The sequence below is a fragment of the Trachypithecus francoisi genome, unplaced genomic scaffold, assembly GCF_009764315.1.
Source record: "Trachypithecus francoisi isolate TF-2019V2 unplaced genomic scaffold, Tfra_2.0 Lachesis_group8, whole genome shotgun sequence".
NCBI classification, from domain to species: Eukaryota; Metazoa; Chordata; class Mammalia; order Primates; family Cercopithecidae; genus Trachypithecus; species Trachypithecus francoisi.
Genome location: NW_022681473.1, coordinates 13,344,595 through 13,367,233, shown reverse-complemented (window position 1 = coordinate 13,367,233; position 22,639 = coordinate 13,344,595). Strand labels below are relative to the sequence as shown.

Genomic DNA, 22,639 nt, shown 5'->3' with positions numbered 1-22,639 from the left:
GTGTGTGTATAAGAAAGGCACCAATGTGGGTAATCTCAGAACAGAGGTTTGCAGAAACCATTCCTAGAGACACCAAAATGTAGTTGACCGGTTGTCTGACCACGTGGTTGCCAGGGGCCTAGTGAGTCTGCGCACACACACTCCCTCCGCCCCTGCCGTTCTTGAGTGGGTGCGCAGGCGCAGGAGGAGCACACCGTTGCCATTGGAGACCTTCACTCCCTGAGGAACCTGAGGGTTGGCTGGGTGCTGGGCTCCGGGCTATCCCTGTGATGGTAGCTCAGTGAGATCTGGGGACCTGGCGCTGAGCGCGTTGCCAACCAGGATCTTCCTCTTCATCTAGGCCCGGGCGCTGGCGCGAGAACCTGGTCTGGGTCCTGGACGAGCGCCCCCCGAAACTTCTCGGAGCCTTGAGTAAGTAAAATACAGGATAGTGATGTCGCTTTGCTGGAGTGATTTCGTGTCAAAAGCCATAAAGGGACACGGAGGCTGATTACGGTGCTCCTCTCCCCATAGCCTCTCTATTCTCTTATCACCTCCCTCCCTCATCAGAGTCTGGATCTTAACACACTCCACCCCCTACCCCGCACCCCATTCTTGATTTGATCCAGTATTGAGTCTCTGGGTTCTAGCCCAGGACTGTCCTTGGTCATACAGAAATGAATTCCTTGACTTCTGGGAGCTCCCATTGACTTAGGAGCCAGTCCTGAAAATCGAAAGAACACACTGTGGTAGGAATTATGCTCAGAATGTTGGGGGAACAAGGAGTGGGGCATCTAACAGGCTTGTGAGACAGAGTAGGCTTCCCAAACAAGGTTACTGCAGGAGCTGTTCGTGTGGAAACAGAGAAGTGGTCAGGATGAGGTTAAGAAGCTGGGCAGGGAGCTGTTCATGAAGGGCTTTACGAGCCCTGCTAAAGAATTTGGACTTAATTCTGAAGGCGCCGAGGGGTTGCATCCCTGCTAAAGATGCTAAAGATAGAGAAGCGTTTTCTAGATAAGAGCTTTCTACGACTATTTCAGAATTTCTATATAAAGCAAGTTCAGGGGATAAGAATGGGGTTGGGAGTAAGGGTTAGGGTACTCATTCCTCAGCTGCTTTTGGATTAGTGACAGGATCACCAAAAAATAAAAACAAATAAATGATTCCTTTTATTCATTTGTTTTTACAAATAATGGGATGCTTAACTGGGTTTAAAGTACTCAAACATAGACTGATTTTAAAAAAAGAAAAGAATTCCAACCATCAGTTATTGCAGGAATATGTTGCAGTATTTCTTAGTTTCTTCCTTCCATCAATTTACCTGAGAATTTTGAACACCCCCACTTTCTTTTCCTGATTGGCATTTTTTAGGAATACCAAACCTAGAGTGGTTTGGGCAGGGGCCTGATGGAGATTACAGAGATGCCAGATATTCTGCTCCGCAAGTCACTTCATGGTGCTTCCACTGTTAACTACAACAGTGAAAAGAATTTTCTATACAGTCATCCCTCCGTATCTGCTGGGCGGATACCAACATCAAAGGGTGCTCGAGTCCCTAATACAAAGGGGTGTAGGATTTGCATGTAACATGCAAATCGCCTATACTTTAAATCATCTCTAGATTACTTATAATAGCTAATACAGTGCAAATGCTATGTAAATAGTTGTTACACCACCTTGGCGGTTGCATTTGTATTTTTACTGGCATGTTTTTTGAATATTTTTGATCCACAATTGGTTGAATCAGATGAAACAGAGGGCCAACTGTATACATAAAAGGGCCTATTTTTATTTTCTTGTTTTCTGTAAAGTGACAAATAATAGCAATGTAGATATGCTGTTCCTTATTATTTTATATGGATTCTGTAATTTTATGGTTTTTTATTTAATCATAGCAGAGTGATTAATTTTGATTGTCTATGCTTCTAAACACTTTCTTTATTTCTCAAAGATTGTGTTTGAATGTATAAAGCTTACTTCAGTTAGTAACATTGTTTTCTCTCTGTTGCTATTACTAACTTGTATTCTTAACTAGTTTTCTCTGTTTCTACACTTCATAGCATTAAGAGACATTGAGAAAACAATTTTAGAAAACAAAGACCTATTAAAATAATTAAGTCATGAGATTTTACAAGTACAGAGAATGAGAGGTCAGTTGGTCAAATTCCCTCCTTTCTGAAAAGATCAAGTCTCAAATTTTAAGATCATGTTAGTGAGGTGGCATGACTCAAGCTATTGACCTATGTAAGCAGGACATACTAGCAGATGTAGAATTCCAGATCTAAAAATAAATACAATCCACAAGGGGATATAATTAATAGCCAGGTTTTATCTTAATATAAATGTGGAGATGATCTGAACAACAGAGAGAAAAGCAGGAATAACATGGAAAAAAAAGACTAGGAAATGCATTAACATTAACATTGTGGGAGCAACTTCAATAAGTTGTCTGATAGAATAAAAGATTCTTTCCATATAGAAATAACTGAGTAGCAGGTATGTGTCAGAAAAAAATAATCACAAGCCCACTTTTTGATGAATTTAAGTTCAAGAACTTGGTTTTGAAAATGCAAACATGGCACTATGGATTGCATTGAATTGATTACGAATTGCAAATAAATTGTTGAAAGTTTTACTGAAAATTCTCTAATACTATTCCCTAGATATCCTTTATACCTTATCATTTCTGTTACTGTTTACTCTGTAAACAGTAGGCACTATTTACCACTCAGAGATGATATCTGTAAAATGCCGATATGTTTTAGTTATAGAGAGAGACTTTTCAGTTATGAAGGCTGTTATTCAGAACAGGTGGATGAAAGTTGATGCCTCTAATATTAAGGCCTAGAAAGAAGAAGGCTATTGCTTCTGAATTTGGGGAGGTGGTGGCTGAACAATAAGGAAAGGATCAAACTTATGTATTTTCTTCTAAGAAAATCATGTATATGTGCCTTGTATTGTTTTGTAGAAGTTTGCTAAAGATATCACCAAAGGTTAGAGAGAAAACCATCTAGAGGAAATGCTGGCAGTATGGCATGTGTTCATTCAAAAATCTCTACAGCAAATTCTCTCGTTTTAGGGGTAAGATTTCACTTTGACTAACTAAATTTAAGATCATGAACTATTTCATTTTTTAAAAGGATATATTGGATCTGAAGAGGAACAGACTTGGTTAAATCAAAAGGGTAAAAGTTTATGTTTTTCAAATGTTGATTGTCTTCTACAAATTTTGACTGATCTCATGTTCTTTCATGTGCTGAGATGTAAGTATACAGACTAAACCAGCACACACAGGATAACAGAGAAACCCAAGTAAGGTTTAAAAGGAAAAAAGAGAGTACTGTACTTACATCTATGCAGTAGGATGATTATAAATTTGTCTCTTCTATTAAGTTATAAACATGTGAAGTTACAGTTTAGCTTTCTTAATAAACACCAAGGAATTATGAGTATCATGCTTTTTCACATCCAAAGGGGAGAAAACTTTTCCACTCATGTGAACGTTTCTTCTGAATTTGAACGTTGCATAGATCAATTATCTAAGTCACCTATTCGACTGTGCAGCAGAGGTTCTTAACCTCTTTGGGGTCACAGACCATTCTGGCATGGAATGAAAGCTCTAAATCTTCTTCCCAGAATTATGTACATGTCGCAATCCTTTGCATTTTTTTTTTTCTGGGGACAGCGGGGTAGGCGGGTCTGACCTCCTGGAACTCATATTGGCTCTAGATTAAGAATCATTTTTAAATAAGAAAACCTGTCTTGTCCTTCGCCACACACTGGCAGTTCTTAACAAGCTTTGGCTAATTAGATATTTCATAGTCTTATATAAAACAATAGCCAATCATTTAAAAAGAGAGTATTTTTCAAGCCCACTTACTTTTTTAACAGTTAGGAAAGTCACATGGAATCATTATTCTTGACACCAGTATGCTTATATAAGAGGTATTTGCTGGATGCCTTCTCTGTTCTGGTCACCATATTAGAGGCTGGTGAGAAAGCAATAAGAAAAACAAACTCCAGACCCTATGAGATTTTGCAGCCTAGTGGGGGATATTTCTCCAAGCAAATCGAAAGAATTTCTGGAAATATTACCATTCTTGAAATTTGATGCAAGGGGAAACCTTAAATTCTAAATCTATAAAAATGCATGATCATTACCAAAAAAGAGACCTTTCCTTAAAAAAAATAAACTTCTCCAAAATGTATTTTTCAAAGTTAGCCAATTGCATTTACATATTTCATAGACTGCCTGCTTTGCAAAGAGCTGGAACTCTTAAAACATTGAATAGCTTTCTGTTAAAGTTTATATGAAAATAAAATTTATGTGTCCTCTGTCATTTTTAAAGAGTAGTAAAAAAAAGTGTGATTAAATATATGAAATATCAGTTCACATATAAATCCAGAAATAAATTTGCTGGGATTATAATTATCTTCTTCCAAATTAGAGTTGAGTAATAATTCTCCCCTATTCAAACTCCTTCCCCTCTCCAATGGGAAAATGGAGTTCAAGCAAGTCTATTCTGGATATTTTCTGTATTGTTTTGTTGGATTATGCCTCGCTCCAGCATACTTGTGAAAAAAATCATACCAAGTACTCCTCGAAGGAAAAGATAAATCAAACCTTTATAAAAGTCAAAAAGTGATTCATCTTTAATAAATTACTAATGTACAAGAAAATGTTGGATTTATGGCTTCCTGCATTATAGTAGATTAATAACCACATTTTCTCTGAAGTAATCCCAATATTCTCCTCTCATACCATTACTTGATAGGTAGGGAGACTAGCCAGTGATAGAATCAAACTGTTAACTTACAGGAGAATTGGCCAGAGCTACTATTATTGAACAGCCTGTTGTTTTCAGTATGACTGATTCCTATTCGGTATATCTCAGTCCTTCCTGATTGGTCCTTTTTTCTGGGATAACCAATCCAGGAAATACATTATTAAGTGCATTGCTGTTTTACTTTTGTATTTGTAAAGGTGTTAAATGCTTCTTATAGTTACCACTTATTGGAATTGTGTTTTAAATTACATTATTTCGGTACTAACAGCATTCTCTTCTCACAGGCTATCCAGATTATGATTGGCATCTTTCATGTTTTCATGTGGTACTTCCTATTGGTTTTGTATAAGGGGCAAATTAAAGGAGCCTTTGGAATATATGAACCTGTAACTTACAAAACAGGATGTACTTTGTGGGGAATTTTTGTGAGTAGAATACATATATATTGCTTTAATCATACAATAAATAATATTCATGCCAATAATAGAAGGTAGGGAACGGTTTCTGAACAAGGTTTTCAGGAGAATTATGTGACTAAATCTCATGTTGATAATTTATTCAAAGTCAGATTCCTTTTTTCAACAAATATATATTGAGTACCTTTAATTTACAAGTTCTGTTTCAAGAGATATGGAAACAAGAGTACACAATAACAGCCATAGGGCAGTTCATCCCTAGATATGTGAAAGGCAAAGAATCTCAACTATAATATCCATTAGCATGATTAACTTGCATGTTTATTATCTTCACTTCAGTCTCCTCACCCAATGAGTCAGTACTCATTTTCTACATTTTTCATTACTGACACTTTTCTGTGGTTTCTAGATAGCCATTAGGTAGGGGAAAACCTAGAGAGTATAGCATCCTGGAAGCCAAGTGAAGAAATTGTTAGGAGAAATGAGGAAGGATCAACTATATTATATTTTGTTGTTTTGTCAAATAAAATGAGGACTACGAATTGACCATTGGATTTAGCAATATGGAAGTCAGTATAATCTGTGCACTAGTAAATTTTACAAGTAGTTTCAGTGGAATTACGAAGCAAAAACCTGGTTGGAGTTGATTTAAGAAAAACATAGGAAGAGAGGAATTACAGATAGCAAACAGACAGCTTCTTTAAGGACTTTAATGTGGTATAAAGAAATGGGGTGATAGCTGGGGAAATCTGGCTCCAGAGAGGGTTTGCTTATTAGTTTCTGTGAGTTGAAAGAAACAGCATCATATCCTTTGTTGAGAGGACTGAACCAAAAGAAAGAAAATTGATGATATGAGTAAATGGGGGTGGGTATTGGAATCAAGTATTTGTGTAGGCAAGAGGTGATGGATTTTGATGCACAAATAGCTAGGAGCATAGAAAGTTTATCTAGGGCAGTGGTTCTCAGCTAGAGGCGATTTTGCCCCGAGAACATTTTATAATATCTGGAGATATTTTGGATTTTCACCGCTGGAGGTGTACATCAGGTGGGCAGGGGCAAAAGATGCTGCTAAATAGCCTGTGATTCACAGGACAGCTCCTCACAACAAAGAATTATCCAGCCTAATTATACATGGTTTCAAAGTACAAAAATAGGAGGGAAAGGCAGAGAAAGAGAGAGAAAGGAGAATTTTCTTTGACAGGATGTTGGAAGCCTGTGGAAGTTTTGTTTTTTGTTTTTTGTTTTTCCAGTAGCTTCAAATAGCTCAATGAATTAAGCAAGATTATGAGCTGAGACTGAGGATGGGGAAGTGGTTTGGTTGTTTGAGGAAAGGCGAGAGAATATGAAATAATCATCGAGGAAAAGTGAGAGTGCACAGATTATGGAGAGGTGGTTTTATTTTCATATAGCATTAAGGACACACTTGAGGTTTAGGAACAGGATATGAATATGGGTTGTATGCCTTTCTCAGGCCATGGTCAGCTGCATGAGTGCAACCATGCAATAGGATAAAAACAATCAGGATTTTTGTTTAGTTGTGTGACTATAATAAAACAAGAAAGGTGTAAAAGAGTTGCAAGTGGATATAGGGCAGTGTTTGTAATGGTTGGCCATGAAATTTAAGTTAGTGATGGAAAGAAGAATTTAACAGAGTTGAAGTTCTCAGATTATGGACCCAGGTGGGATCAAAGGGTTGTCAAAATTTTAGTACTAGAGGGCATGAGCTAGAAAGATAGCAGGTGGTGATCAGGTGGAATTCTTGAAATTAAGATTTGAAAGGTACAGCAAAGACAAGAGAATGATTATGGGAGTAAGTGACTAAGATAGTTTGGAGTCAGGGATTGGAGGAGAGAACAAGAATCACAAGCCCAAGGTACTAGAAAGATGATATGGTTTGGCTGTGCATCCCCACCCAAATCTCATCTTATAGCTCCCATAATTCCCAAGTGTTGTGAATTGTCTTCAATGCAGCTCCAACCCTGCATTTCCCTTCTGCACTGCCCTGGCAGAGGTTCTCCATGAGGGCCCTGTCCCTGCAGCAAGTGTTGTCTTCCCTGGTGGAAGACAAAATCATGGCGGGGGGTGGGGGGGGCCAGTCATTCCTGTGCTGTTCTTATGATAGTGAATAAGTCTCACAAGAGCTAATGGCTTTTAAAAATGGGAGTTTTTCTGCCCCTCGCCCCTCCTAAATTTCATGTCTTCACATTTCAAAACCAATCATGCCTTCCCAACTGTCCCCCAGAGCCTTAACTCATTTCAGCATTAACTCAAAAGTCCACAGTCCAAAGTCTCATCTGAGACAAGGCAAGGTCCCTCCACCTATGAGCCTGTAAAATCAATAGCAAGTTAGTTACTTCCTAGATACAATGAGGGTACAGGCTTGAGTAAATACAGCTGTTCCAAAAGGGAGAAATTGGTTGAAACAAAGGCTATAGGCCCCACCCAAGTCTAAAATCCAGTGGGGCAGTCAAATCTTAAAGCTCAAAAATGATCTCCTTTGACTCCATGTCTCACATACAGGTTATGCTGATGCAAGAGGTGGGCTCCCATGGCCTTGGGCTGCTCTACCCCTGTGGCTTTGCAGGGTGTAGCCCTGCTTCTGGCTGTTTTCACAGGCTGGCATTGTCTGCAGCTTTTCCAGGCACACAGTGCAAGCTGTCAGAGGATCTATCATTCTGGGGTCTGGAGGATGGTGACCTTCTTCTCATAGCTCCACTAGGCAGTGCCTCAGTAGGGACTCTGTGTAGCAGCTCCAACCCTGCATTTGCCTTCTGCACTGCCCTGGCAGAGGTTCTCCATGAGGGCCCTGCCCCTGCAGCAAACTTCTGCTTGGGCATCTAGGCAGTTCCATATATCATCTGAAATCTAGGCAGAGGTTCCAAAACCTCAATTCTTGACTTCCGTGTACCACAGGCTCAACACCACATGGAAACTGCCCAGACTTGGGGCTTGCACCCTCTGAAGCCATGGCCCAAGCTCTACATTGGCACCTTTCAACCACAGATGAAGCAGCTGGGATGCAGGGCACCAAGTCCCTAGGCTGCACATAGCACAGGGGCCCTTGGCTTGGCCCATGAAACTACTTTTTCTTCCTAGGCTTCAGGGCATGTGATGGGAGGGGCTTCCATGAAGACCTCGGACATGCCCTGGAGACATTTTCCCCATTGTCTTGAGAATTAACATTCAGCTCCTCATTACTTATGCAAATTTCTGCAGCTGGCTTAAATTTCTCCTCAGAAATTGGGTTTTTCTTTTCTATCACGTTGTCAGGCTGCAAATTTTTTGAACTTTTATGCTCTGCTTCCCTTATAAAACTGAATGCCTTTAACAGCACCCAAGTCACCTCTTGAATGCTTTGCTGCTTAGAAATTTCTTCTACCAGATACCCTAAATCATCTCTCAAGGTTCAAAGTTCCACAAATCTCTAGGGAAAAATGCCACCAGTCTCTTTGCTAAAACACAACAAGAGTCACCTTTGCTCTAATTCCCAACAAGTTCCTCATCTTCCATCTGAGCCTCAGCCTTGATTTCATTTTTCATATCATTATCAGCATTTTGGTTAAAGCCATTTGATAAGTCTCTAGGGAGTTACGAACTTTCCCACATTTTCCTGTCTTCTTCTAAGTCCTCCAAACTGTTCCAATATCTGCCTGTTACCCAGTTCCAAAGTCACTTCCACATTTTCGGGTATCTTTTCAGCAGCACCCCACTCCTGGTACCAATTTACTGTATTCGTCCATTTTCATGCTGCTGATAAAGACATACCTGAGACTGGGCAATTTACAAAAGATAGAGGGTTGTTGAACTTACAGTTTCTCATGGCTGGGAAGGCCCCACAATTGTGGCGGAAGGCAAGGAGGAGCAAGTCACATCTTATGTGGATGGCAGCAGGCAGAGAGAGGGCTTGTGCAGGGAAACTGCCATTTTTAAAACTATCAGATTTCATAAGACTTATTCACTATGGCAAGAACAGCATGGAAAGGACCCACTCCCATGATTCAACTGTCTCCTACTAGGTCCCACCCATAACACATTGGAATTATGGAAGCTACAACATAAGATTTGGGTGGGGACACAGAGCCAAACCATATCAAAAGATCAGATAGATAGGTATGTATATATACACAAATATGTGTGTGTGTGTGTGTGTGTGTAAAAATATCACCAAATATTAAGTGATGTTGGAGAGAGGATCAGCATGTCAAAATGTCAATTCATTCCGAAAGAAGAGTGGCTAAGGGGTCAATAGATTACTTCAACCATGAAGAATGAGTTATAGAATCTGATATATGACTGAAAGGTGGAGGAGAAAGAATGGTGGGATAGCAATAATGAGCAAGGAAACCACTTAACCCCATACTTCAAACAGATGGAATGAGGGCTGTAGGATACAATATGGCTGCCCATTGAGACAGCGAGTGATCACTAGAAGAAACAATGATCTCTAGGAGGTCTCCCACTTTTATATATACACTAGCTCATAAGTGTCAACAGATTGCCTTGAAAAATAGGAGAAAAATATTGAATTTTCATACAAAATCCAGATAAATGATACATGGTTCATAAAGGATGCATGGCTCATAAATAATGCACTAGTTCATAGGTGATAAATGATAAATGCTGCACTGGGTCACATGTGTCAAAGCACTGCCTTGGGAAAAAATAGGAGAAAAACTGTGGATTTTCCAATAAAATCCAAATAAATGATGCATTTTCCTTAGTGTTTAGCCACTCACATTATAAAAATAGCATATTTAACTCCTAGGATAACTTATCTAAAATTTCAACTAAATGTAATTTAATACTAAACTTCTCACTTAAGCCTAAAATGCCTTTGAAAGGCATTTTGTAAAACACATGGTAATCTACAGATAATCTCATTAGAGAGCACTCTAATTCAAAACTCACAAGATATTTTCACCTTAAATTCTGAGCTAGTTCTTACCTTCACTGTGTACCTCCTTAGAAATCTCAGCTTTTGTTGTGGAATGAAGTGCTGAACATATAGATTTAAAATTATCCATGGGAAGTTTGTAAGCTTCGGGTTTGGGCTTCCTACATATAGTGTATAGCATGACAAAAATAGTCTTTGACTTGGCTCTTTAGTGTTTTATCACTAAAACAAATAAGACAAGGAATACTTTGAGGAAATTGTGCAACCTATCTTCAAACAATATGGCATAGTTTTATACTTCTTGGAAGTAGACAGACTTCCTGACATGAAATAATGGAACCTCTGTTTTAAAAAACAAAGGCAAAGGCATGAATTTCTGCCATTACCTTAATAATGACTACAAATCTCATAAGAGACTGCATATTTTGTACCATCACAATGTGGAATAGATTCTTGAACCACTTTTTCCATATTTGGATATGTACATATTAATCATAATTAGTGGCATCATCTCATTAGGAAGGATAACATTAAAAGCAATAATCAAATGACTTATATATGATGTATCTCATACACATAAAAGCAAATTTGGTTCCTGGTTCAGGACTGCTTAGGCTGTCTGGCATATTATCACAATGTGAATCTGCCTACTGTCCCCTATATGTTTCTGTTATGACTGACTCTACTATTACCTTTCAATGTATTACTACATGATGTAAATTTATCCTGACCCATCTACTAAAACTTCTGTGTATTTTGTTACTATTAGCATTCTTAAAATAATTGACTTAGAAGAGAGTTGTTAAAAGTACATTCTAAATTGGTAAGCACTATCAATGAGTATTTATAAATATGTTTTTATATCCAGTTTATCATTGCAGGAGTCTTCATAATAGGAGTAACAAAGTATCCGACTCGATCTGGAGTAAGTTGAAATGTTTGTGGTATCTCTAGAAATCATTTTTCACAAAGCTAAATATTAAGTTTTAATGAAAATATAATGTCTAAATAATGAAGGAATCTATGCTACCTGTAAAATAAATGAAGGAATTAAGAATGAATCTAGAAGAACATAATTTAATGTAGACAAATACACTGTATTGGTTAAAATCATGATTATGTATAGGTTTCTAAATGTATATCTAGTTTTTGTTTTGTTTGATGTTCTACCTTTTAACATTGTGTAAACTTTATAATTAAAAAATTTTAATAGGACCTAATGCCTTTAGATATAGACATTATACTACTGTAAAATTTCATTTTCTGAACTATCCAATTTGGGAACAAGATGGTATCTTGTAATAAAGTAGGAAATTGGTCCAGATTGAAGATCCATGCATGGTATAGGTAGATAGATACTGGGAAGAAGAACACTTTAGAATCTGAGAGCTAAACACACCTTCGAAATTAGTCTGCCCTCATAATTTGACAGATATAAAACTGATGTCTGAAGATATTGATAGATTTCCTTAGGTAATGAAAACCCAGGATTAAAATTTTATCAACTGACTCCTATTTCTTTTTTTTTTTTTTTTTTTTTTTTTTTTTTGAGACAGAGTCTTGCTCTGTCGCCGGGTCTGGAGTGCAGTGGCCGGATCTCAGCTCACTGCAAGCTCCGCCTCCCGGGTTCACGCCATTCTCCTGCCTCAGCCTCCCGAGTAGCTGGGACCACAGGCGCCCGCCACCTCGCCCGGCTAGTTTTTTGTATTTTTAGTAGAGACGGGGTTTCACCGTGTTAGCCAGGATGGTCTCGATCTCCTGACCTCGTGATCCGCCCGTCTCGGCCTCCCAAAGTGCTGGGATTACAGGCTTGAGCCACCGCGCCCGGCCCAACTGACTCCTATTTCTACAAGCAGTCATTTTCCATTTTCTTTTTTTTCTTACAGTGGAACCACTTTTGTCCAAATCATATCTTATATGCTTTCTTCCAAATAACTTATAACATTGAAAAATACAATACTTTTTAGCCTAAATGGAAGATTAATGATTAATGGACTGACGGTGTTCATGTATAAATTAGAAAAATGTTTTCTTAAGACTTAATACTTCTAAGACTTCAGAAACTAGATCAAAGTTTTAACTAGATGACTTTTTTCAGCAATGCAAACTATTACACCAAAATGTTTATTCTGAATATAATAAATTTACCTTCTGTCTCCTTTTCAGATTATATGTACTTTAATCATAAACATCTTCTGCATAATAACTACAATTACTGCAGTAACTCTAACAATAATAGAGTTGTCTCATTTCAATTCTCCATCATACAGGAATTATGGACAAGCAGTAAGTGACCAATTCTATGGGAACGTATTAATTTTAAAATTATTCTTTCTAATAATTTTGAAATCTTAGGAGGTAAGATGAGGCTTTTGTTGGTCCTCATGAAATTCTTTGATTTAGTAGTGAGTTCTTGATTGAAATTTTTAAATCAAAAATAATTCTAGGCTGTGAGTTTTAGTAAATATTAAGAGAATGTTTGAATTCTTGACTTGCTGAATTAAAGTGAGTAAAAATTTGAAAACTTCAGTGGCAAGTGTCTATGTATTAGGCACAGAGTCACTTAATGATTCTCTTAATAAAAGAAAAGTATAATCTGGGACCATAGAACCATTTTGCAAATAAACAAAAGAATTCTGCTACTGACACATACGGTTCAAATTGTAGACATCTAGCAATTTCTGGCTTAACATAGAGCTTTTCATACATAGCCTATCTTTGCATCTTACATGATTTTTGCTTTAAGGCCAAAAATGCTAAATATAAATAAACGTAACTTGTTTCTATTTAGTTCTCCAGTAACTGTGAAGATCTTTACTGATAACACAATAGGTTTATTTTAATTATATTGGCTTTAAATTCAGAATCATAGAATACTAGTGCAGCAAAAGACCTTAGCAAAACTAATACAAAATCTCACATTTAAAATAAGGACAAATTGGAGTGAAACACCTTGTTTGACCAACAGAACAAAACAAATAACAATTTCAGTAATGAGTAGAAGCGTCCTTGCAAGTGAAGGATAAACTTCCTCCTCCTCCCCTACATACTTTCTCTCCATACCTGTGACATGTTATTAAGGGGGACGTCAGAGGAAAGAACCCAAACCTGGAGAACAAAACCCTGGAGGACAGTGAGATAGTAAGAGAAAAATGCAGTAATTCTCCAAAATATATTACCTGTAATGAGTGATTATGTAAACAAACATGGACCAGATTTTCCCTATAAATCGTAAGAAAATTGTCCAGTTGCCCTGAACATTCAATCTACAAATCTTTAGTTCTAATTTTGAGGGCAGAGAATAGGGAAGGAGGACTTACGTTATTAAGTGCATAATTGTTTCAACTTATATGTCACCATTCTTATTCATAAACTTTTAATTATCAGTTTAATATGGCATAATTGCCAAGGATTGCCTTTTGCAGTCAGTGTGAGAAACCACTGTAGTCTGTATTTATCTGATCTGAACTCAGTAATAACGACCAGTTTTATAGTCTCTCAAAATCACAAGTTTCAGCACAAGTTTGCTGTGATTAGTTACACAAAATGAACTTGTATATTAGACTTATATCTCGAAACCACCATCTTTTTCTAGTGCCATTATAGAATTATGTACTTACACTTGCTAAGGCAGCCAACATTTTACAGGACTTTTACATGCCAACTTTTCCAACATAAGTAAGGGTCTTGGCTAAATCTACAAACTCATCAAGTTATCAGTGTTCCCAGGCAGCATCAGAAAAGTGCATGAATCTGAAATATACTCCTCATGTAGCAAAATGGTTAATACTAGAGATTCCAGAATCAGAGTACACTTATTTAAATACTATCCTCAGTACTCACTGTGTGTAAACCCATGGAAAAGTTGCTTAACTTACCTGTTTCTAAGTTTTCTTTTGTGTAAAATGAAGAAAATGCCTGCCAGTTAACTGCTCTGTTCTTTCTTCCAAACTCCTGGCCTGTTGTTTTAAAAGCTAGCTTGACTTTTCTACTTGGCTATGCTGCTATCACTATCATATCAAGCTCAATAGATAGAAAATGGAAATTACTTACCTCCGCAAAGGTACACACTGCAAGACTCCCTCGTTTCAATCTCCTACACACAAAACCTTGACATAATACCTCATCTCTCTTTCTACTGTCTTTATAATTACCAAATATTGCTTATTCTTCATTTAAGTATATATTAATTAGGGTTATCTTGGTTTTAAGTAATGGGAAATACAATCCAAGTTGATTTAAGGCAAAAAGGGTCACTTACTGACTTAAGCTGGGTCCACAAGCTTACAGTTTACATCATCTGCCAGGGACTCATTCATTCTCTCTCTCTCTCTCTCTGTGTGTGTGTGTGTGTGTGTGTGTGTGTGTGTGTGTTTCCTAGGTTGTTTTCATATTTGAGCTGATCTGGCTGACCTTTTGCTGCTTTCAGTCAGGGAGGGAGTTTTAGAATAGCACTCTCATATAAATTAAGGAATATGGGGCTGGGCGAGGTGGCTCATGCCTGTAATCCCAGCACTTTGGAAGGCCAAGGCAGGCGGATCACTTCAGATCAGATGTTTGAGACCAGCCTGGACAACAAGGTGAAATCCTGTCTCTACTAAAAATACAAAAGTTAGCTGGGCATGGCAGAGGGCACCTATAATCCCAGCTACTCAGGAGGCTGAGGCACGAGAATCGCTTGAACCCGGGAGGCAGAGGTTGCAGTGAGCCGAGATCGCGCCATTGCACTCCAGCCTGGGTGATAGAGCAATACTCAGTCTCAAAAAAAATTAAATAAGAAAATAAGGAATATGGGCAAAATGACTTTTCACAGTCTTGTCAGCTAAGAAGTCCCAAGTACTTTCTAGCTAAAATGTTATGATTATTATTGTGGATTTCTGCCAACAAAATTAAATCAAAAGTATTTACCTTGGTATTTCAAACCTTCTACATCTTTTCCTTATCTTCCTGTTTATACCGTATATGAATGAACACTATAATTCTCAAAACGTTATATTGCTTACATTCAGTTTTGTTCTCACATTAAAAACCATAGGTTGTTCTGATATATATTTTAACTTTACTATTGGTTCTATTTTATGTCTGAATTTTTAAATTATTTTGTCACATTTTTAATTTATGCTATTAAACTCTTTCTGAAACAAGATAGGTTATGAGGAAACAAGCAAAAAAATTTAAAGTTGCCTAGAATGCTGCTTCCTCTCTTCGTTTTTCTTAGTCCTACCCTTATTGCAAAGTTCCTACCACTTTATGAAGCCTTCCCAGAGCGTAGTAGCTTGGAGTGAACCTCCTGTCCCTCCTGTCCCCTGTAATGAGTGAGCAAGTTTCTATCCATTTTATATGGTACCTTATATTATCTTTCTGTTTCTTCTACTTCATTATAAACTCTAAGTAAGAAATCAGGAAGTTTTCATGTGTCATTGCATTCCTATCATCTAATTCCTACTACCAGATAGTTTATTGAATATAAAAGATGTTAAATAAACCCAACAAAGAAGGAGGAGGAAGAGTTAGAGAAGGAATTGAAGGGGAGATAATTATGATGTCATTCTTTCTAGATCTGAGTATCATTCTTGTCTTTCCACAGCCAGCACAAAACCCACATTTTCAGGATGAGCACCAATATTATTCACATAACTAACTAATCAGATTTGTGGTTGAAAATACCTTTCTGATAGCAACAGAAGGGAATCTGTTTATCCCAGATTGATCCCAGCAGTCACAATCACCGTATGCTTCCAAGTTAAATGTTCTTTGAACTCTTTTTGAATTTATTATTCATTTTAAATGATATTAGAGCAATATGTATGTGAGAGTTTTATCACCATGTATGTAAATTTACAAAGGGTTGTCATTAATAATAGCTGTTTTAATAGAAAAGGATTGCTTGATAAATCTGTTGGTGGCCATCTTATCATTAGAGACAGAAGAGTCAAATCTTAGTAACTGAAGAGTTTAGATAGAGAGCTGTGCCAGCGATTCTGTAAAAGCTGTCAGAGTGAGACAAGAATGCTAAGCAATGGAGATCAAATACAGAAACCACAGATGCTGAACTGAGGAACCGAAAGCTAGGGCAAGTGTAGGAGAGGGCAAAGGAGTAGAAATGTCTAAGGAACTCAAATGGTGAAAGGTTTATCTGTCCTTATTTTCCTTCCTTTTTTTTTTTTTTTTTTTTTTGACTCCCATACCAGTAGCTCCTTCCATGATCATGTTTGTACTCACTAAAGATAATAACATAAGATTTCTCCCTGTTTTTTGGTTATAGAAACTTGGGAGGGAAGTATCACGTATTTTACTGTTCTTCTACCCTTTGGAATTTTCTGTTGCACTTACATACTCAATATGTAGCTGTTCCAATTTGGTAAGTGTTTACCCACTCTCTGGCAAATCAAAAGATGTTGATTTCTAGTAACTACACTCTATGAGGAGATGAATACAAATACAAATGAGGAGATGATGCAAAATATTTAGAACTAATATGAATGGAATGTGTGATATTGCCTTTATTTTTATTAATATTATTTTATAAATAGAAAACATGGCGGGCGCCTGTAGTCCCAGCTACTCGGGAGGCTGAGGCAGGAGAATGGCGGGAACCCGGGAGGCGGAGCTTGCAGTGAGCTGAGATCCAGCCACTGCACTCCAGCCCCGGCGACAGAGTGAGACTCCGTCTCAAAAAAAAAAAAAAGAAAAAAGAAAACATAAAATTATAAAAGTAATACATGAGGGTAAATTTAAAAGTAAAAAGCATATAGAGTAAAAAGTGATTGTTTCCTTAATATAGTTCTTACGATATCCACATATCCAATTCTACACACAAAAAAAGACCAATACACACACATTTTCTTTTTTACTAATTGTATGCATTATATTCACATTGTTTTGTCATATGCATTTTTGGCAATGATTAGAAATATCTTTCCATTACAAAACATATCTAAATAATGCCTTTTATTACCTTCATTGTTTTTCTTAGTATTCAACATTCCCTAATTACTGCATATGTAGCTTGGTTTCCAGTTTTTTCTAAATTATAAACAATGATGCAGTGAACACTTGAGTATAAATATTTTTGCATATAAGACTACTATTTCTTTAGGTGGTTGATTCCTAGAAATGTAATTGCAGAATCAAGTGTAACAACATCCCAAAATGCTATAACAACTCACAAAAGTTTATGAGAATGATTATTTTCTCACAAGCTTAAAAGAATACATATCTAACATTCATTCATTCTTTCTCAAATATTTATGGAGAGCATGCTATTTGCTAAGCATTATCATAGGCACTAAGGATGCAATGATCAACAAAACAATGTCCTTTCCATTAGAGAGTTTGCATTCCATTGGGGGAGAAAGGCAATAAACAAACACATAAAAATATAAAATGTCAAGAACTGAAAAATGTTATGAAGTAAAATAAAGCAAAGTAAGGAGATAAGGCAAGACTATTTTATGTAGGATGGTCAAGGAAAACTACTGTGATCAACAACTGATTGAAATATAGAAACAACTATAAGACTATATGGTAAAAGGATTTCTGAAGAGAGAGAATGAGTTGCATTTCCAGAATGGCTGACTGGGGACATGGTAACTCTCCCTAAAAATGAAATTATAAAACTGAACAAAATTATCAATAAACAACCTTCTAAAGAGTCAGGAAGTTGACCAAGCATACGAGAACTTGCAAAGTGTTTATTTAAGAAAATCTACTCGACCTCAGTAAGAACAGTGGATGTCTGTGGCATGTTAGTTTGGTACTGTTCCCACTCTTCCCACCTGATATGGTTAGGATTTGTGTCCCCACCCAAATCTCATCTTGAATTGTAATCCCCAGGTGTTGAGGGAGGAACCTGGTGGGAGGAAATTAGATCATGGAGGCAGTTTTCCCCATGCCATTCTCATGATAGTGAGTGAGTTCTCATGAGATCTGATAGTTTTATGAGTGTTTAGCTAGTTCCTCATTCACTCACTCTTCTTTCTCCTGCTGCCATGTGAAAAAGGTCCTTGCCTTCCCTTTGCCTTATGCCATAATTGTAGGTTTCCTGAGGCATCCCCAGCCATATGGAACTGTGAGTCAATTAAACCTCTTTCCTTTATAAATTACCCAGTCTTGACAAGTTTGTTATAATAGTATGAAAACAGACTAATATACCACCCCACCCTCAGATTCCATTATGCAGAAGTTTACCTTGGTGGGTCAGACTGTGAGATGACTCACTGCTTGAGATGACTAGTTTTATTTGGAACAGAGCTCAGAATGTTCCATGACCAAGAGGGTTATTAAAACAACCATAATCCCAGTGACAAACAAGCAGGTAAGGCCAATGTCATTCCTAGCCTGACTAAGATCACAATACTTGTTGGGGCAAAAAATTTACTAGCAACCTACCAGAAACTCAACAGAAAAATCTGAAGAACAAGATAGCCACAGTGGACCTTGATAACTTCCTACTTTTCCCCTGTAGTCTGGAAGAATATAAATATGTGCAAAGCTATACACATACTAAGGAGACTGGAGAAGGTCATAGTGAGCCCTTGGTTGAACAAGAGGCCTTGCAAAAATAAAGTAAAAGCTGGGGCAGCCTCAACTTTGAATATACTGCTCAAGCTACACTGATTCATTAGGAAAGGGTAGAAGTCTTACTGGTTCAAGGTGTCTAATACTTTCCTAGAGCTTCTATAACAAAGCACCACAAACTGTGGCTTAAACAACAAATTTACTTTCTTACAATTCTAGAGGCTAGAAGTTCAAGATCAAGGTGTTGGCAGGGTTAGTTTCTTCTGAGGCCTCTCTCCTTGGCTTTCACTTGGCTGTCTTCTTCCTGTGTCTTCACATGGTCTTCTCTCTTTATGTGTTTGTGTCCTAGTCTCTTCTAAGCATACCAGTCATATTGCATTAGGGCTTATTCTACTTACCTTATTATAACTTCATTGCCACTTAAAAGACCCTAACTCCAAATACAGTCATATTCCAAGGTATTGAGAGTTAGGACTTCCAGTATTCCAAGATACTGGTGGTTAGCAATAACCACCACTCCTGGGAAATGAGGCAATCAGAATCTAAAATTGCTATGATATATTATCTAAAATGTCCAGTTTTCAACAACAAAAATATGCAAATAATAGGAAATAGTTAACCATAGAGTTCAAAACAACACTTAACAGACATAGTGTCTTGGAGCAAGGGAAGGATAAATGTTGGACTTAACAAAGAAAGGCTTCAAAAGTTAGAAAATATGTTTGAAGAATTATAAGATGGCAACAATGATTCATCAAATAAAAGTCAATAAAAGAGACAGAAATTATAAAAAACCCAATGGAGGTTCTAGAGTTTAAAAATACAAGAACTGAAATGAAAAACCCACTAGAGGAACTCAAGAGCAGAGGTGAGCTGACAAAAGACAAAATAAACAGACATAAAGATAGCAAAAAAGATATTGCCCAGTTCAAAGAACAGGAAAAAAAAGAAAATGAAGAAAACTGAACAGAACCTCAAAATCCTTTGAGATACCATCACATGTATAATGGGAGTCCCATAAAAATGGAGAATACCAGAAACAAATTAAAGAAATAATGGCCTCAAATTCCCCTCATTTCATGGAAAATATTCAATACATCCAAAAATCTCAAGGATCTTCAAGTAAAATAAACACAAAGAGATCCACTCCCAGACATCTCCATGTCAAACTGATAAAAAGGAAAATCTTGAAAGCAGCGGGGGGGAAAAAAAAAAAGACTCTGCATATACAAGGGAACCACAATAATATTAAGAGCTGGGTTCTCATCCAAAACAATGGATGGGATATTAAAGTACATGGGGAAAAACAGGCAGGAATTCTTTATCCTTTAAAACTATCCCTCAAAAATGAAAGTGAAATAGAGACAAACACAGATGAATAATGTGTTGCTAGCAGAAATTCCTCATGAGAAACACTAAAAGACGTTCTTTAGACTGAAAAGAAGTGACATCAGATGAAACTCAAATGCACATGAATAAATAAAAAAGTACCAGTAAAAGTAATTATGTAGGTGGTTATGAAATAACAAAAGATGTATAAATACATCTTTTGTGCTTTCTTCTGTTAACTGATTTAAAAGACAGTTGCATTAATCTCATTGGGCTCACCCAGGTAATCCAGGATGATTACCTTAATTTAAGGTCATGTTATTAGTAACATTAATTCCATCTGTCATAACTACTCAGCTCCACTTTTTAGCATGAAAGTATGCATAGACAATACATAAAGGAATGGATATGGCTTGTTCCAGCAAAACTTTATTTACAAAAACGGGCAGTGGGCTAGATTTAGTCCATGTATCATAGCTTGCCAACCCTTCTTCAATAGATAGTTTCTCCATTTTTATCTTAAATTTTAAAAGATAAGATCATAAAAGCAGTAATTATAACACCATATTGGTAGTTATATAATATATATAGATAGAATATATGACAATAATAGCTCAAAGAAAAGGAAAGGGAATGAGTTATATGGGAATAAAGTTGCTGTATTTTACTGGAATTGAATTAGCATTCATCTGAAGTAGACTGTGATAAATTAGGGTTCTTATTTAGTGATTAAGAAAGCTAAAAATATAACAGCTTAAAAATAAGGGAATTAACATACACAAAGTATGTTTAATTTTTAAAAAATAAAGAACACAATGGCCAGGCTTGGTTAGTTAACAGCCATATTCCCAGCATTTTGGGAGGCCAACTCAGGAGGACCATTTGAGCCTAGGAGTTTAAGACTAGCCTGGGCAACATGACGAGACCTCATCTCTACAAAAAAATAAAAAATAAAAACATTAGCCAGGCATGGTGCTACATGCCTGTGGTCCCAGCTACTTGAGCAGCTGAGGTGGAAGGATCATTTGAACCCAGGAGGTCAAGGCTGCCATGAGCCGTATTCATGTCACTGTACCCCAGCCTGGGTGACAGAGCAAAACCCTATCTCACAAAAGAAAAAAAAAAAAAAGGAAAATAAAACACATGAGACACATATAAAACAAATAACAAAATGCCAGATATAAATCTATTCATTGTAATAACAACATTAAAATGACAATGAGATGTTTTAAAATGCCTACTGGAATGACTGAATTTCAAAATATTGATGACGCCAACAGATAGCAAAGATTATGGATAAAAGAAATATCTCTCACACTCCTAGTTGAAATATAAGTTATTGAAACAATTTTTAAAACTTTTTGGGCATTACCTACTAAAAATTAAACTGTGCATACCCTATGACCAGTAATCTCAGTCTTTGGTATATAACCAACAGAAACGTTTGCCCTTATGCATTCAGATAAACTTCCAGGAATATATAGAGAGCAGAATTATTCAAAGTGGCCCCAAAGTGGAAACAACACAGGTGGGTGAGTGGTGAATAAGTTGAAGTGTATTACTTTATTGAAATTTGACATGCTGATTAAAAGGAACTATACCTGCACTTAACAACATGGATAGATCTCACAAATAAAATGTTGAGTATAAAAACTCAAAAGAATGCATAGTTTTAAAAACTCCATTCATATGAACTTTGAAACCAGGTAAAACTAAAGCTAACTTATAGTGTTTAGGGATGCAAGCTTAGTTGATGAAACTAGAAAAAAAAAATTGACAGGATTGATGACCTTATCTAAAAGTCAAAATGACCATTACCTTGAAGGAAAGGAATAGGTAATAGTTGAGAAATGTCATGAGAGGATAGGGTGCTGGCATCTATTAAGATTTATGTTCAAGAAGACTATGGTTATTTTTATTATAAAAGTCTGAAGGTATACCAAAAGATACAAGTGATCCAACAGAAATTAAGAAAGTAGGTTGAAGGCTGGGCATGTTGGCTCACACCTGTAATCCTAACACTTTGGGAGGCTGAGGCAGGAGGATCACTTGAGGCCAGGAGTTCAAGACCAGCTTGGTCAACATGGTGAAACCCCATCTCTACTAAAAACAGGAAAAAAAATTAGGCAGGGTGGCACAGGCCTGTAATCATAACTACTCAGGTAGCTGGGGCATGAGAATTGCTTCAGTCTGAGCCTGAGAGGCGGTTGCAATGAGCAGAGATCGCACCACTGCACTCCAGCCTGGGCGACAGAGCAAGACCTTGGGGGAAAAAAAAAAAAAAACAAGGAAAGAAAGAAAGAGAGAGAGAGAGAGAGGAAGAAAGAGAGAGAGGGAGGGAGGGAAAAGAAGAAGGTTGAGATAGGAATGGGACAGAAATATGATACTTTAAGATTTTTCTCTATAAATATCAGTATTGCCTGTATTTTTAAAGAAAAAGACCTATTTATTAGTTGTATAATTTTAAGAAACATGACATGATTTGTAAGAGGTTGCTTTTTTTTCCAGTTTCGAAGACAAAGTGATCTTACATCTGTTGCTGACGAAGCTGAGAACACTTTTTAACAACCCTAGAAATGTGAGGATTTTGCTGCTGCTGATGCCTGATGTGGGTCCTAATGATATCCCTGTATAACAAAGCAGTTACAAAGCCTATAGACTTTGTGCGAAATAAAATACAAACAAGGTGAATTTTTCTCCTCAGTATTCAAAAA

The 22,639-nt window shown here is 37.0% G+C and overlaps 1 protein-coding gene across 4 annotated transcripts; it reads left to right on the top strand.

Moving 5' to 3' along the window:
- The first annotated feature begins 185 nt into the window (after positions 1-185).
- On the top strand, positions 186-22,639 carry MS4A13 (membrane spanning 4-domains A13). Of its 4 annotated transcripts, none has more exons than XM_033204990.1 (8): positions 186-495; positions 655-728; positions 2,948-3,060; positions 5,051-5,191; positions 10,945-11,001; positions 12,243-12,362; positions 16,342-16,437; positions 22,434-22,639. In XM_033204990.1, exons 3-8 carry the CDS (start codon positions 3,010-3,012, stop codon positions 22,488-22,490), a joined length of 522 nt encoding a protein of 173 aa, XP_033060881.1. In that variant the 5' UTR covers positions 186-495; positions 655-728; positions 2,948-3,009; the 3' UTR covers positions 22,491-22,639. The 4 variants fall into 4 exon arrangements, with proteins under 4 accessions (XP_033060881.1, XP_033060878.1, XP_033060882.1 ...); XM_033204987.1 differs by having other exon boundaries at positions 630-728; XM_033204991.1 differs by lacking the exon at positions 655-728 and having other exon boundaries at positions 186-415.

Bases quoted from the DNA above. Each gene is read 5' to 3' on its own strand.
- MS4A13 (XM_033204991.1), top strand. From the start codon at position 3,010: ATGGCATGTGTTCATTCAAAAATCTCTACAGCAAATTCTCTCGTTTTA. The intron at 11,002-12,242 runs GTAAGTTGAAAT...TCTCCTTTTCAG, and splicing joins AGTATCCGACTCGATCTGGA to ATTATATGTACTTTAATCAT. The intron at 12,363-16,341 runs GTAAGTGACCAA...TTTTGGTTATAG, and splicing joins ACAGGAATTATGGACAAGCA to AAACTTGGGAGGGAAGTATC.